The 16,003-nt window shown below is 66.9% G+C and overlaps 1 protein-coding gene across 3 annotated transcripts in view; it reads left to right on the top strand.

Moving 5' to 3' along the window:
- ATP13A3 (ATPase 13A3) overlaps window positions 1-16,003 on the top strand; it is a 29,854-nt gene that overhangs the window by 5,236 nt on the left and 8,615 nt on the right. For all 3 annotated transcript variants that reach the window (XM_044421142.1, XM_044421140.1, XM_044421143.1), the window contains 19 exons: window positions 115-249; window positions 1,297-1,369; window positions 2,125-2,256; window positions 2,365-2,544; window positions 4,542-4,699; window positions 5,488-5,676; window positions 6,617-6,678; window positions 7,003-7,153; window positions 8,053-8,169; window positions 8,447-8,464; window positions 8,575-8,728; window positions 8,814-8,934; window positions 9,740-9,864; window positions 10,547-10,725; window positions 11,243-11,365; window positions 11,812-11,891; window positions 13,512-13,554; window positions 13,661-13,770; window positions 15,877-15,973. In XM_044421142.1, coding sequence (XP_044277077.1) covers window positions 115-249; window positions 1,297-1,369; window positions 2,125-2,256; window positions 2,365-2,544; window positions 4,542-4,699; window positions 5,488-5,676; window positions 6,617-6,678; window positions 7,003-7,153; window positions 8,053-8,169; window positions 8,447-8,464; window positions 8,575-8,728; window positions 8,814-8,934; window positions 9,740-9,864; window positions 10,547-10,725; window positions 11,243-11,365; window positions 11,812-11,891; window positions 13,512-13,554; window positions 13,661-13,770; window positions 15,877-15,973 — 2,247 coding nt within the window. The remainder of the gene's footprint in view (window positions 1-114; window positions 250-1,296; window positions 1,370-2,124; window positions 2,257-2,364; window positions 2,545-4,541; window positions 4,700-5,487; window positions 5,677-6,616; window positions 6,679-7,002; window positions 7,154-8,052; window positions 8,170-8,446; window positions 8,465-8,574; window positions 8,729-8,813; window positions 8,935-9,739; window positions 9,865-10,546; window positions 10,726-11,242; window positions 11,366-11,811; window positions 11,892-13,511; window positions 13,555-13,660; window positions 13,771-15,876; window positions 15,974-16,003) is intronic.

The raw sequence follows: 16,003 nt of genomic DNA, 5'->3' as shown, positions 1-16,003 counted from the left end.
GGACGGCCGGGGCTCCTGGCGCTCAGCACGCCGGAGAGGTGATGAGCCAAGGGACGTAACATGCCGTTTTGTGTTCCCTCTCTCCTTTCCTGCCCCCCCCCCCCCCCCCCGCAGGTCCTCAACCCTTTTTACATTTTCCAGCTGTTCAGTGTGATATTGTGGAGCACAGATGACTATTACTACTATGCAGCAGCCATCATGCTGATGTCTCTGATCTCCATTGCCAGCTCCCTGTACGCCATCCGGAAGGTCAGTCCGGACAGAGCCGGAGGGAGGGTGGGGGGGCGGGCTAGCCAGGGGGGCGCCTGGGCTCTCGCACACCAGGCCGCCCTGCCAGGGACCTTCGCTCCCTGAGCCGTCAGCTGCAGACACCGTGCCCACGGTGCTCTGGCACCCCAGGGGTCACGAGGCGTTGTGCCCCCCTCTCCGCTGGGGGGGCGGAGATCATTCAGGAGCAGCCGCTGCTTTGCTGCTCTGCACTCCGGGCAGAAGCGGTCTGGCTTCCCAGCCGCCTTTCTGGGGGGCAGTTCTGGAAGCTCTGAGCCGCTCGGAAGGTTGACGCAGTATAGCTTGGACCCACTGCGGGCTTTGTTCCGCCCCCTGCAGCCAGCAGCTCGTCGGGCTGGAAGTGCCCCTTCCGTTTTGGACAGGGCCACGCCTCTGCCTGCCCAGCGGAGGAGCTGCAGCCCCTGCCCGGCCCCCACTCCACATGCCTTCCCTGGTTGGCAGCCCCTGAGTGCCACTCAGGAAAGGGGAGGGTTTGCCTGCAGGTGGCCCACTGGCCTCGCCGGTTCCCGGGTTTTGGTGCCATGCAGGTCTGCCCGCTTGCCCAGGGTGTGCGTGTGTCGCGGGCAGAGAATAACCGGACCATCACGCTGTGGCGCGGTTTCATTCTATGCCTGCTTCCTTCCCCCCCCCCCCACCCCGTGTTGCTCCCGAGGGACCACCGTGACGTGGGCTCGGGCTGGCCGCTGTGCTGGACCAGGCTGTGTGTGTGGCGTCAGGCACGGCAGCCGGACGGAGCAGCGTGCCCGGCCAAGCCGTTCCCGGCACAGCCCCCGCCTCCCTGTCGGGCGGGCAGAAGGGCCTTCCTGGTGCCCCTCCAGAATGGTTGGCCACCTCTCGCTGGCTGGCGGACGAGCCAGCCCTCCGCCTCCATTCGCCACGAGGCCCCTCCACTCGCTCCAGGCCGCCTGCTCGGGGCTCAGCTGCCCCGCGGGGGGGGGTCGGGAAGCGCCTCTTTGCAGGGCTGCGGTGGTGCTTCTGCTCGGTGACACCTTTTCTGCCCCCCCCCAGCAATACATGATGCTGCATGACATGGTGGCCGCCCACAGCGTCGTCAGGGTGTCCGTCTGCAGAGCCAGTCAAGGTAGGGGGAGGGGGCGGGGGGGGGCGTTGCCTGGAAAGCGACCCGCTGGCGGGGCCTGCGGAGCGTGGCCGCCGACCCGCTTGGGGCCACAGTTCACAAGAGCCCCCCCAGGCCTGCGGCCCCCGGCAGCCACGCAGCACCCCCCGCCTCCGCCAGCCACGCGGCCTCCTGCACGCTCGCTTGGGCCGCGCTCACCCGGCTGCTGTGCTGGGCACGCCTGGGAGGGGTTCGTCAGGGTGGCCCGTTTCCGGCTCTGCGCCAACGCAGTTGCTCTGCCCTCGGCGGATTGGGATGGCCTCCCGACCTGGGCGACACGGCCGGCTGTGGGGCAGGCGGCACCGGGGAGCTGCTTGGCGAGCGCGGCGTGGGCTCTGCGTGTGCCGCAGGGACTCTGGCGTGGCCGTGCTGAGCTCACCGTGGCGGCTGCCTCGTCCCTCCACCGTGGCCCCCGGGATGCTGCTGGGGGAGCTCCCTGCTGGGCCCCGCGTGGCTGCAGGCGTCCCAGGGCAGGGATGGCCGCACGGGGCAGCTGTGGGGCCAGCGCAGCCCCCTCTGCCTCTCTGCCTCACGCCAGCTGGGCGGCTTCGCCGTGTCGTGTCAAGGGCCTCCTCTCAACGACGGCTGGCTCTGCTGAGGCAGAACTAGCTGTTCTGGGGTGGGGGAGACCTGAGCAGCCCCCCAAAAAAGAATCCAGAAAGGGGGCCGTGCTGTGCCCGTCGCCGCCTTTCATGTGTGCGACCGTTTCTGCCATGCAGGAATTGAGGAGATCCTGTCCACAGACCTCGTGCCTGGGGACGTGGTCGTGGTCCCGCTGAACGGGATGATCATGCCCTGCGATGCCGTACTCGTGAGCGGCACTTGCATCGTGAACGAAAGCATGTTGACAGGTACCCCCGAGGGCCCCCGGGCGCCCCCGCGTGGGCCCCGTCCCGCCGCAGAGGCCGGGGGTGGGCTGCGTCGCCCCGCAGCGGGCCTGAGACTTCCCCTCCCCGCAGGGGAGAGCGTGCCCGTAACGAAGACCAGCCTGCCCAGGCCCAGCGAGGAGCCCCAAGCCCCGGAGGACGGGCCCTACAGCCCGGAGGGGCACCGCAGGCACACCCTGTTCTGCGGCACCACCGTCATCCAGACCCGCTTCTACACCGGAGAGCTCGTCCGAGCCGTCGTCGTGCGGACAGGTAGCGCCCTTGGGCCCCCGGCTCCTGGCTCCGGGTGGCTCTGTGCCCTGTGTGTGCTCATTACGTCATAGGCCAGCTGATCGCTGACGGTCTCTCTCAGCTCACGTCAGTTCGTTTCCGAAAGGTACTGGAGGAGTTTAAAAGTCTCCCGGCAGCAGGACATGCATCTAAAGTGTAGCGAGGGGTTAAAACAACAGAAGCTGAATGGCGAAAAACCCCGGGAAACACGGAGCCTTCCCCTGGCGCCGGAAGAAGCCCAGTGAGGTGCCGGGCGAGCCTCTCCGGGAAGCGCGCCCACAGCCGGGCGCCACTCTTGGGAGCCGCTGAGCTCTCTCCCTTTGGCCAGTGCCCCTGCAGCAGGACCACTGAGGCACCGCGGGGGCTGGGCAGGCGGATAGGGAGCAAGCGGCCTTCAGGCAGCCGAGCTCCAAGCCGGAGGGTGCTGAGTGCTGCTTCCAGAGCGCTGAATCGGGCTTGGGCACAGGACGGCCTGCCTCAGTGGCCCCCACATTTCTGCACGGGGGGGGGGAGAGGGAGGCGAGCCGCCTTGGCCAGGCCAGGCGGCTCCTCGTGGCCCTGTGGACCCCCCGAGGGCAGCCCCTGACCCAGACCAGGCGGCCTTGGCATCCCGCGGCGCGGCAGGGGGCGGGGAGGGAGGGGAGCGGCTGGAGTCCCGCTGGGACCCCGCCTCTTTCGTTCTGCTGGTGCTGCCAGTGCTTTGTTTTGGGGCCCAGCAAATGCCCGTCCGTGCTGAAGTCAGTGCCCTGGGCGGTATGGAAAGGCGGCGCGCGGTCCGAGTTCGGCCAGGGTTGATTCGGGTCCCTTTGCTCTTCCTCCCTCCGCCGCAGCTCGTGGCGAATCTGATGCCCACTCGAATGCAGTGCCGGTGGCCTCGTCCGCACCTTGGTGGAAGGCCTCTTGGCCCGCAGCCTGAGACCCCTTCACGGGGGACGCTGAGGGGGCTCCCTCCGCTCACACGCCAGTCCCTGCCCTGCGGCTGCCCCGTGGGAGGCCTCGCACCCCTGCCGAGGAGGCCCCGCTCCTCTGTGCGGTCTTCTCCTGCCCTCAGGCCTGGAGCCCGGCGGGGGCATCCCAGGAGGCCGAGTGGTGGGAGAGCTGAGGCAGCTCAAGGGAGGGATTTCTTCGCAGGGCACACGATTCGGCTACGGGAATTGCTCCTGCAAGGCCGAGTGGCGGCTGCTGGCTTGGCCGGCTGTGCAAGGCCGCCAGGCGCATTTTGGGAGGCCGGGGCTGTCGGCGCTGCCGGTCAGGGTGGCTGCGCAGGGGGCCTCTGTGTGCCAGCCACGGGGGAAGCCGGTGCACCGTGTGGCATGGAGCTGGACCGCAGAGGCCTTCGGCCTGACCCAGGGGCCTCTTGGAGGGCCCGAAGACCCGCTTGCTTGCACTCAGCGATGACGCGGCCGGTCCCTTTCAGGCCGCTTCCCAGGAGAGGCCCCGCAGGAGAGGACCAGCACGAGCTGCAGCCGGGAGCATGGCAGGAACATAGAAACAGAGCGAGTCAGAAGGGGTCTCCCGGGCCATCTAGTCTGACCCCCGGCTCCAGCTGGCTCCACTCACAACATGCCCACCATGGGCACGTCCAGCCTATCTTTGAGCACCCTCACCGATGGGGCCTCAACGACCTCTCGTGGAAGCCCATTCCACACCCTGGGGGTCCTGACTGTCAGGAAGTGCTTCCTGGCATCCAAAGGGAACCTAGGTTCCCTGAGCTTTGCTCCGTTGGAGCGCGTCCTGCCCTCCTCTGCAGGGGAGGACAGGTCTCTCCCCACCTCCATCTCTCCCCGTCCCCTCACATACCTGCATGTCGCCAACAGATCCCCTCGGAGTCTCCTCCGCCCGCCCTCCGCAGCACCTCGTTCTGCCTCGTGGGGGTTTGCATGGCCTTACCTGCACGCTGGCGTGGCTTCCCGGGGGGGGGGCATTGGGGGGGGGGGGCATGCGTTTCTGGTGCATCTCCAAACTGCCCTTCCTCACAGGCTTCAGCACTTCCAAGGGGCAGCTGGTCCGCTCGATCTTGTACCCGAAGCCGACGGACTTCAAGCTCTACCGAGACGCCTACCTCTTCCTGCTCTGCCTCGTGGGCGTGGCGGGAGTCGGGTTCCTCTACACGGTTGTCATCAGCATCCTTCACGAGGTGGGCGCTGAGCCCCGCGGCCTCCCCGTAGGTCTCGAGGCGATCCGGAGCATCCCGCCGCCCGGAGCCGCTTCCTGCGGGCAGCCTCCTCGGGGTGCGCTCCCCCTTTGTGGGCTGGTTGCAGGCCTTGCCCGCAGGCATGTGCCGGGCACGCCAGGTGTGGGGCGGGCAGTGGAGGGGCAGGAGGCGGTGGTGCGCTCCGCACCCTCGCCCCCCTCCTTCCCCTGGTCACTGCCGGGGCTGTGGGAGGAAAGCCATGCAGCAAGCGGACGGCATATACAGGCAGAAGCGCTCTCGGGACGGCCCTGTTCACGTGCTCCCCGCTGGCCGTGCTTGGCCCAGGCCGGAGCAGCCGCTTCCGCAGTTCCCCTCGGAGGCCTCTGAGAGAAGCGCAGGTGAGGGCGCTGCGGCTCCTATGCCGGCAGGCTGCCGGGTGGCCGCGGCCCCAGGCTCAGGCGGGGGGCAGCCCTGCACTGCTCTGGCCCGAGCCCCGCCAGAAAGTGGCCCTCGCGCCGGACAGGGAGAGGCACATGTTGGAGGCCGCTGCTGAGGGACGCTGGCACTGCCGTCCCACATAACCTGGAGTGCCACGCGCATTCAGGAGGAGGCTAGGGCGTGTCTTGGGGGAGCCTGCGAGAGCCGCCTGGCGCCTCTCCGCCCCACGTTTCTCGCCATGCGAGCCGTTTGGGAATGGCTCGGCCACCCCCAGCAGCCCTCGGTGCCGCCACGGACCCCGCGGCAGAGCCGGCCTCCACGGCTCCTGCTCACGGAGCCCACCTGTCCCACAGGCGCCGGCCGAGACCATCCTCATCAAGTCCCTGGACATCATCACCATCACGGTGCCCCCGGCCCTGCCGGCGGCGCTAACCGCCGGGATCGTGTATGCCCAGCGGCGGCTGAAGCAGCACGGCATCTTCTGCATCAGCCCCCAGCGGATCAACATCTGCGGCCAGATGAACCTCGTGTGCTTCGATAAGGTCTTGCTGCTCGCCGGCCCTCCTGTGCGGGTGGAGCCGGTCCCCCCCTGGGCGCTGTGGGAGGGGCCTCGAGGCCAGCGCGGCCCCCCTGCCCCCGGGGGCTGCTGGGGGCGGGGGCGACCCCAGCCCTCGCCTTGGTCTGCTGCTCCCGCCTGCCACCTCCTCAGGCCTTCGGGTGGGGAGCGCTGCCTTGGGCCTGTGGAGGAGGGCCAGGGGGCCCCGAGGAGGCCGGCCTGTGGGGTCAGGCAGAGCCGGGACGCCTCCCCCCGCTGCTCGAGAGGATGGGTGTGCCGCTCTTGAGGGAGCTGGAGGTCTCATGGGACCAGAGGAAATCTTGTTTCCGCCCCCCCCCCCCCCGCCACGCCCCTGGCTTCTGCTTTCCCCTGAGCTGGGGAGGGCGAATGGCTCCCTCTGGTGCCCCTGGGCAGGCCCGCTTCCTCCCGGGAGCACGCGGGGGTCGCCTTGCAGCGCAGCAGCTCCGACGCTCTGGGGGGAGTGGCATGTGCGGCGCCTTCTGTAGGTCACTTGTGTTCCTCTTCGTGGTCTGTGTGCGTCACACGCGTGGCTCCGTGCGTGCGGAGCCCGTTTCTGCGCTTCTGCAACTGGGATCATTGGCTGTGTGGAAGCCTTAGCGTGGCGTGCGGGGAGCAGCCTCCCCAATTCGGCTGCGTGCCGGACCTTTTGGAACCCGACCCGCCTCTGTCAGCCCCAGCCAGCCGGGCAGTGGGCAGGGGCGCCTGGTGCTGTGGGCCAGGACTTCCGCAGGAGGCCGAGGAGGACGCGGTCAGCAAGGCGGGCACAGGGGATTTCTTCTGCGAGCTGCCTGGGAGGAAGGGCTCGAGGAGCCTGCTGAACAGAGGAGGGGCCGGGTACGCGCCCCGCGGCGTGGCTTGGTTTCGGCACTGCTCTGACGCTCCGTTTTCCCTCCACCCATCCATAGACGGGCACCCTTACCGAAGATGGCCTGGATCTCTGGGCGATCCAAAGAGTCGAAAATGCCCGGTAAGTGATGGGCCGGGATGTTGCCCCTGGCTTTCCACGCCCCTAAAATAAGGCGCCGGCCCAGAGAAGAGGTGCTGCCCAGGAGCGGGGCTTGCGGGAGAGGCGGCTCTGGGGCTGGGCGCATCTCCCCGGCCGGGCGGCCCTGCCCGGCTGCATTCCGCTGGGCTGCGAGCAGATCCATCCGGCGCTCTGGCCAGGTCGCATCGGGTGCCCTGTGAACGGTAGGCCGGGGGGCGGGCGCTGGCTTTAGGAGGAGAAGCCACGTCCTGGACCCAGCTCTGTCCGTCCCAACAACTTCCGCACCCTTTCTGCTCCTGCGGTCAGTTTCCTTTCGCCCGAAGAGGAGGTCTGCAGCGAGAGCTTGGTCAAGTCCCCCTTCGTCGCTTGCATGGCAGCCTGCCATTCCCTGACGAACATCGAGGGCGTGCTTTCGGGAGACCCCCTGGACCTGAAGATGTTCAAGGCCACCGGATGGGTGAGGCGGGCGGGAGGGGGGCAGGCCGAGGCGGGGGGGCTCTTTTTGCCGGGCGGGGGCAGGGAGCAGCTCGGCGAGCGCATCACTCGCATCTCTCCGACCCGCTAGCAGAGGCCTCGGGGCAGCGCGCAGGGCACCCCTTTGGACGGCACCCGCCACGCGCCGTGGCTCGCTCAGCCCCGCGAGGGTGGCTCCGTGTGGGCTGCCGGAGGGGTAGCTCAAGCAGAGCTTGCCCAACGGGTCCAGCCGCGACGACCTCCCACTGCGGCTCGCCTAGCCGGAAGCAGGGCGGTCGCACGCCGCAGCCCAGAGCTGCCGCCACAGGGCGTGGGAGCCGCTGCGCCTGCCAGCCCAGCCCAGCCTGTGGGCCCTTTGCGCTGACTCGCACGGCCCGACACGGAGCTGGCCGCTTGCCGCTTGCACTTCCTCGGGGGCAGAAACGCTGCTGGCGGGACGTCCCTTGGCTCGCGTTGCTGTCTCGAGAACTTCTCGATTGTTTGGTTACGAGGGGCAGGCCAGCGTTATGCTGACTGCAGGTAAATCAGACGCGAGGTACGCTCCTGGACACGCTTAGGCCGACGGGGGTTCCCAGCTCCCCGCTGGCTGGGGCGTGTTGGGGGGGAGCAGTGGGACTCTGCCCGGCCTCGGCAGGTTGCCTGGCCCGGTGGGCTGTGCGGGGGCGTTTCCAGATGTGCAGCGGGCAGGAGCACCCCCTCTCACCCCGTCCGTTTCGCCAGAGGCACCGGAGGAGTTTCACGCCTCGGTCAGTTGCCAGAGCTGCTGGTGCGGGAGGCGAATGGTGTAACAGACACAGAGCGAGTCAGAAGGGGTCTCCCGGGCCATCTAGCCTGACCCCCGGCTCCAGCACGCACGTCTGAATGCACGTGTGCCTCATTCAGATTCTCGAAGAAGCAACCGAAGAGGAAACAGCCCTCCATAATCGGATCATGCCCACTGTAGTGCGCCCACCGAAGCAGCTTCTTCCGGACGCCAAGCCTGTGGCTGACAAAGAAATGGTGGGTCGCCACAGAGCACTCCTCCTCTGCTCCTGCCTCGGTCGCAGGCCTTCCGTTCCCTTCATGCCCGGCTTCTCCTGCTCCGCCCTGGCTTGCCAGTTGCCTCGACACAGCCAGGGGCCTCCCGTGGAAGATCCTATGGGGGGGGGGGGGGGGGCTCCGCTTTGCGTGCCTGTCACGTGCCGCTGCCCATCAGCTTTCTGGAGGGTTTCTTGCAATCAAGTGCCATGGAGAGAGAAATTAATGTTTCCCCTCCCCCCCTTTTTATTTCTTGTAGGAGCTCTTCGAGCTTTCGGTGAGTGCCTTGCCATCGGTCTCTTGGTTTTGCAGTCCCCGTCAGGCCAATGGGCCGGCTTAACCGCCACTTTGCTTCTCTCTCCTCACCTGCTCATCGTGTGGCGCCAGGCGAGTTACGAGATCGGGATCGTGCGGCAGTTTCCGTTTTCTTCCGAGTTGCAACGGATGTGTGTGGTGGCGAGGGCCCTCGGGCAGAAGCGCATGGATGCCTACATGAAGGGAGCCCCAGAGGTGGTCGCCGGGCTGTGCGCGCCAGAGACGGGTACGTGGCTGGCACGTTGCTTCTCCCGGGGCGGGCCACGTGCAGCCGGTTTAATCCTGCGGTTGCTGTGTTTATTGTTTTGCAGTGCCTGCTGATTTCGAAAGGGTGCTGGAGGAATACACCAAGCAGGGCTTCCGGGTCATCGCCTTGGCTCACCGCAAGCTGGAATCCAAACTGAGCTGGCACAAGATACAGAACGTAGGCCGGTACGTTGCTTGGGGGCGTGCTGGGAGCCCGGCACGCGCAGCTCGGCTTGGGAGGGCGGCCTTGCAGTGGCCCCGATTCTGCGCGTCGCGCCCGGCACGGGGACTGTGCATTCCGTGCGTTGCTTTGGCTCCCGCCGCCTCCTCGCCTCGTGGCAGCTCCCTCTGGAGAAGGCCTCCGAAGGCCCGTGAGGCAGCGGTGCCCTTGGGCAGCCTGGCCAAACCGGGGAGCCTGCCGTAGCCACTCTGGTCCAAAGGCGCCGGCGCCAAGGCAGCCAGAGGGTGCGGGCCTCCCTGTCCCGGGCGGCACTGGGCAGGCAGCTGGGGGCGATGAGGAGCCTGCCTCCAGGCCCACCAGCCGCACACGCAGCGCTCCGGTGTGGGTCTGCCGAGCCCCAGCGCTCATTCCTGCGCTAAAAGGCTCACAGCTGCAAGTCCCCGGCTATTCGGCCGTCGCTGTTCCCAGCCCTTTCCCTGGAAACTCCTAACGTGGCCCTTCTTTTTCGGCTGCCGTGGCACCTCGGGTTGATTTTCGGGGAGCCCTCCTCCCCAGCGCTGCTGCCTCGTCCACAGGCGGCGTGTGCGGTTCGCATGTTGTGCCTCGGCACTCTCACTTTGCGAAGGGGTGTGGAGCTCTCTGTGGTCTCCTTAGAATCTTGCCCCCTGCAGATCCAGCCCGATTCTGCCCCAGCTGCTGCACCCGGACTGATTCTGCTGTTGGATGGGGGGGGGGCGGCGGCTGCCGTGTTGCTAACGGTGTGTTTGTGCACGCGTGCTTTCATCTCCTTCCTGTTCCGTCCTTCCGCAGAGATGCCATCGAGGGCAACATGGATTTCATGGGGCTAATTATAATGCAGAACAAGCTCAAGCAGGAAACCCCAGCTGTCCTTGAGGATCTGCATCAGGCCAACATCCGCACCGTTATGGTGACAGGTTTGCACGTCATTCTTGAGAGCTGCTGGCCGCCGGGAGCTGTGCTCCTGCCCGGGTGGGGGCCGCAGTGCAGCGAATGCACAGCTGTCTGGTTGCAGGCCGCCACTGCCAAGCCCAGTTTAATTGGTGTCCCCTGGGAGGAATGGTGTGCGTGCAGGAGCGTGGCCGGCCTGCAGTCAGCGGGCAGGGCACTGGCTGTATCCACACAGCAGCATAGCCCAGCTGGTGCGCAAGCATGCGGCTTGTGGGTGGAGCGACACCCAGTGCGCCCGACAGGCAGCTGGGCTCCCCAGGGGCTCCCTGGCCTCTCGGTCCTCCTGTGGGTCTCCGAGGGGACTCTGCGGCAGAACCCGTCTGGCTTTCTTTCCGCATGCCAACTGCAATTCCTTTCGCTGCCGCCACTGCCTCTCCTCCCTTTTAATTTTTTTTTTTTTTGAGATTTTTTTCATGCTCCCAGAAAAGGCAGCCAGCGGCAGCCCCTTCAGAGTGCCCAGACGGCACAGAGACGCATAGATACGGAGCGAGTCGTGGGGGGGGGCCGCTCGGGCCATCCAGTCCGGACAAGGCAGCGGTGCTGCGTGAACCCGGCCCGTGGCTTGGGCTCCCCCTGGTGGAACTTGCTGGGGACGGTGGGAGCCGCGGCCTTGGAAAACCCCCTGCCCCGTCTCTGCTGGTCCCACAGGCGACAACCTGCTGACGGCCATCTCGGTGGCCAGGGACTGTGGCATGATCCTGCCCGAAGACAAGCTGATCATTGCTGAGGCGCTGCCTCCGAGGGATGGGCAGACGGCCCGGATCAGCTGGCACTACGCGGATGCCCTCACCAGGAGCACCGGCTGCTCGCCAGCCATCAGCCCAGAGGTAACCGGGATCTGGCACGCCGAGTGCACGGGTGCACCAGGGCCAGATCGGCTGAAGGGCTCCGGCCCGGCTCCTGCGTGCCCCCTGGCCAGTTGGCCAGCGGCCCCAGCAAGCCCTCGAGCCGGGGAGGAGACCTGCCCCCTCCCCCACGCTCCCTGAGGGCAGTCGCCGCGCGTCGACACGCTGGAGGCAGCACCGGGCCATCCCGGTGGGGTGCACGCCGTGGTCCCTCCAGCCTTCCGAGCCGATGGCTGCTGGTCCTGGCACCGGCTCGCCCCACGGCTCGCCCCACGGCTTATTTCAGGCCCTGCACCCATCCTGCGGAATTGCCGCAGTCCTGCCGAGCCGCCCCAGAACTTAAGCTTGATAAATGATGCTAAAGGATGCTGGCCTTCTCTTTCCAGCATCCTGTTAGATGGCATTTCTCAGGTGCAGAGCTCAAAGTGTCACCAGAAACCCAAAAGGGAATGGCCCGGCCCGTTTTCAGAGCGCTCCCTCTCCTTCTCTTTTCCCGCAGGTTATTCCCATCAAGTTGGCCCACGAAAGCCTGGAGAACCTCCAGGTGACCAAATTCCATTTTGCCATGAGCGGAAAGTCCTTTGCCGTGATCCAGGAGCACTTCCAGGACCTCATTCCAAAGGTCTGTATCTGGAGTGGCTCTCCTGGGGAGATAGTATTAGCTGTGCTAATCACAGGAGAACGTTTTTGGTGCTTCCCCGGCTCCCTGCCCCTTCCTGAAGCTGCACGTGGAAAAGCAGCCTTGTGTTTGTACACATCGGAATGTGCTGTGTTTCTGGTTGGGTTGGGTTGGGTTGGTTGTGTGCTAAGACCGATTTCAGCCTGTTTCTTAGTGCCGCCCAAGCCGCCACCAGGGAGCAGTGCCGTCCGGCCAGAGGGCCAGTGCTCGGGACAGCGGCCGGCCAGCCGGCCGGCCGGCCGGGGATTCATTAATTTGTTCATTCCATCCTTCGTTAACAAGTGAAGGGACCACTGAGCGCCCTGGGCTGGGGCAGCCCTGGGAGTTCGTGGCCACGGCAGCCCCTCCCCTCACTGTGCTCCTGCCACTAAGAGAACCGCCTTTTCCAGCTCGTGCTGCACGGCACCGTCTTTGCTCGCATGGCGCCCAACCAGAAGACCCAGCTGGTGGAGGCCTTGCAGAACGTCGAGTAAGCATCCCTGCGCTGGCGCGGCCGCTCGTGTCAGTCCGCCGGGGCCGGGCTGCCGCTCTCGCCAGCCGCCCTCGTGCAGCCCGGCCCAAGCCGAACTGGCCTCGAGCCGTCCCGCGCTTCGGGGGCGGGGGGCAGAGCTGCCGGGGCTGCCTGCCCAGGGAGGGGGCCGCTGCATGGGCTGGCTCTTTGCAGGCGGCGCCTGGCTCGCCTCCGGCCGGGGGACTGCGGGTCTGCACCCGGCAGGGACGACGGGCTTGTGTCTCCCACGGGGGACAAGGTCCACTCTGGAAGGGCTGGTGGGCTGGCTGGCTGGCTGGCCGGCCGGCCGGGGAGGGTGCCCCTTACAGTGAGGAAGGCGAGGTGAGGCAGCCATGGAGAGACCACCCAAGGGTCGCTGCCGCTCTTTCAGGTCTGGGCAGCTCTGCCACCACTTGGGTGGCAGTGGTGCTGGGGCCCCACACAGCACGGGCCTTTTGCCTGGCCCTGGACCCTGCAGGAGTGCCTCTTCTGCAGGGAGGGGAAGGCACAGTACAGCCCTCCCCAGGAATGGAAGTGCTGTCGTAGAAACAGAGCGAGGCAGAAAGGGCCTCCCGGGCCATCTAGTCTGGCCCCCGGCTCCAGCCGGCTCGGCTCACGACAGGCCCACCATGCGCATGTCCAGCCTCTCCTTGAACACCCGCACCGATGGGGCCTCAGCCACCCCCGGGGGAAGCCCCTTCCAGCCCTGGGGGACTTCCATGTGGTCCCTGGAGGCCGGGGGGGGACGTGCCCGCACACCGCAGAAGCAGCCACTCTCCGACAGCCGGGCGGCCTCCAGAGGAGGCTGCTTAAACACCTCAACCCTCTCTTGGCAGCCACCCAGGCAGTGGGGCACAGGTATCCAGATGGAGGGGGTTGGGGCAGGCGTCCCTGTGCATGAGCCATGTGGGGCTGGCCTGGCCCCTTCTCTCCAGCACCGCTTCCCACTGGTCCCACTTCATCCAGTCTCCCCCACCCCCTCTCCATCTCTCTGCCCGGAGAGGATGGCCCGGCTCTGCGGTGTCTCCTGGCAGCGGATCAGGTCCTGGCCCTGGCGGGTGGCCCATGGCTGCGCAGGGCAGGCGGGCTGCACCGCTCTCGCTCCTGCCCTGCTCGGTGGCCGCCGTGGCCAAGCGCCTTCCCTCCGCGAGGCTTCTCCACTGTCACGCTGGCCAGCCCGTTGGGGATCCCCCCCCCAGAATGCAGGCTGCCCTCCCCGCATCCATCTTCCCGGCCACCTTGTCTGGCCGCTTGCTCGCCCCACACGTGGCACGTCCAGCCACGTGCTCTTTGCTCGGACGTGAGAGGCGGCGCTGGCGGCGGGGCCTGGCTTTGGCGCGGAATCAGATCTGGTGGCCAGGGTGCGGGTGTCGCAGCTCCGCCTCACTTGCTTCTAGCTGGGAGTCGTGCCCTGGCGCCACGCCTGCAGCGAGCCTGACCTGCTGTGGCCGTGGCCTGTGGCATGTGCCCACGGCTCTGAGCGCTGCTGAGCACCGAGCCTGCCTCCCTTTGCAACTGCCGGCTGGAAGGCCAGTGGGGGCGGGAGGGAGCCCGGCCGAGCTTGCCGGGGCTGATGCGCTCTCTGGTTGTGCTTTCCAGCTACTGCGTGGGCATGTGTGGCGACGGAGCCAACGACTGTGGTGTGAGTATCCGCCTGCCGCTGCTGCCGCTGCCGCCAGGGCCTGCCTGGCGCATCAGCCCTGGCGGAAGGCGTCACCTTTCCTCTCCCCCCCTTTGCACGTGGGCAGGCGCTGAAGCGGGCGCACGGGGGCATCTCCCTGTCGGAGCTGGAGGCCTCGGTGGCATCGCCATTCACATCCCGCACGCCCAGCATCTCCTGCGTGCCCAACCTCATCAGGTGAGGGGCTCGGGATCCTGGGGCCCTTCTGTGCGGCTCCGTGGCCCAGTGCGCCACGCCGGCCTTTGGCCTTCGGCACCAGGCACACGCAGAGTGGCCGGCACCCACCGGGGGAGGCGGGCCAGGGCCGTTGGGAGAGCCGGGCGGGAGTGGGCTGCGAGCGGCTGCCTTGGGGGCGCCTGGAATCCCACCGCACGGGCCTCGTGGAGCGACTGCCCTTCACGTGCAGGCCCATGCGTCCTCCAGGCTCCACGGCCGAGTCTGCAGAAGGCCAGCTCCTCTCGGAAGGCGCTTGCGGGCCTCGGAGGAGACCTACTGCGTCTTTGTGCTCAGCCGGGAGCCTCCCGAGGGCGGATCCTGTGCGGTGCTGTAGCTGACGGGGAGCGCTGGGGTCGCCCGGGACAGGCTGCTCTTTCCCCCAGCCCCTGCCGGGGAAGGAGGGCACTCGGATGAGCAAGCAGAGGGCTATGAACGAAGGCTCGTAACGGGGAAAGCGCTACCAGCCCTGGACGGGGAAGGGAGGCTGGCGGCCGCACAGCACGGGTTCCGTCCAAACAGGGCCTGCCAGACAAGCCTTGAGGTGGCTCGACGGAGGCGACAGGGCGGATGTGGTTTAGCTGGATTCCAGCAAGGCCTTTGACAAAGTGCTGCCTGATACCCTGATTGGGAAATCGTGGGATTTTGGGATAGATGGATGCACTGTCCAATGGATGAGGGCGCAGACCACAAGCAAAGGGTGCCTGTCCATGGGGAACCAGGGACGAGCGGCGTCCCCCAGAGATCAATTCTGGGACCGATTCTGTTCAGCTGCTTCATCAGTCACCTGGAGGAGGGGACAGCCAGTCTGCTGACTGAATTTGCAGATGGTACCAAAGTGGGGGCGGTGGCCACAGCTGAGGAGCAGGTGGTCCAGATGCAGAAGGATCTGGACCGGCTGTAGACGTGGGCGGGGGACAGCAGGATGGCGTTCAGTGCGGATGAGCGCAAGGTCTTGCGCTTGGCACACAGGAGTGGGTGCCACAGGTACAGGAAGGGGGGCACGTGGCCGCAGAGCAGCACTTGTGGAAGGGGCCTCGGGGTGCTTGGCCACAGCAGGCTGACCATGAGCCCACCGGGTGACACGGCGGTCAAGAGGGCAAACGCCACCCTTGGATGAGCAGCCAGACGCGTGGCTTCCAGATCTAGGGCGGGGTTGATCCCGCCCTGCAGGACTCTGGGGCGCCCACAGCTGGAGTCCTGCGTCCAGTTCTGGGCTCCACTTTACAGGGGAGAGAGAGCTAGGTCAGAATTGGCTCAGCACAAGAAGGGTGGCCGGGCCGGGAGGGATGACACATGAGGAGAGGTGGAAGGAACGGAGTCTTTTCAGCCTGGAGGAGAGGAGACTCCGAGGGGACATTTTAGCTAATTCTAGGGGACGTCAAGTGGAGGAGGGCCGTGAGCTGTTCTCCCCTGCAGTGGAGGGCAGAACGTGTTCCAGCGGGGCAAAGCTCAAGGCACCGGGCTTCAGGCGGGATGTCAGGAAGGGCTTGCTGACGGTTCGGACCTCTCGGGTAGGGAATGGGCTCCCGAGGGAGGTGGTGGAGGCCCCACAAGTGAGGATTTGCTAGGAAGGATTGGACAACCACATGTCGGGGATTGCATGAGCGGGGCTGGCTGGAGCAGGGGGTCAGACTAGATGGCTTGGGAGGCCCCTTCTGGCTCACTCTGTCACTGCTTCTGAACGTGCTGCTGCCGTGAACGCGGGTGTCCTGAACAGGTCGGCCCTGGAGCGTGGCCTCTGACCTGCTCTGGGCTGCATGTGCCGCAGTGTGTTCCCCCATGTCTGTTTTGGCAGAGCAGGAGCAGCTCTCCGGGGCCGTGCCTCTCCCCGCCTGCGCCTTTGCCCTCTGCCCACACTGCGCCTCCGACGGCCACGGCGGGCAGGCCTCCTGGGCGGGAGTCGCTCGCCCACCTGGGTTTGGGGGTCGGGGGGACTCTGCCGGCTGCGTGACGTGCCTGCCAGGCGGGGCAGAAGCACCTCTGCCCCAGAGCCCCCCCTCCCCCCCGTGCAAGCCACCCGGCCCTCCCTGCCCCCCGGGCTGTGCTGAGGGTGTCCTTGTTCCGCAGGGAGGGCCGCGCTGCTCTCATCACCTCCTTCTGCGTGTTCAAGTTCATGGCCCTGTACAGCATCATCCAGTACGTCAGCGTCACCCTGCTGTACTCGGTGAGTCGCTGGCGAGGGCCCCCCGCAGCG

The sequence above is a fragment of the Varanus komodoensis genome, unplaced genomic scaffold (assembly GCF_004798865.1).
Source record: "Varanus komodoensis strain SLA01 unplaced genomic scaffold, ASM479886v1 scaffold115, whole genome shotgun sequence".
Lineage (NCBI taxonomy): Eukaryota > Metazoa > Chordata > Lepidosauria > Squamata > Varanidae > Varanus > Varanus komodoensis.
This window is presented reverse-complemented; position numbering and strand designations above follow the sequence as displayed.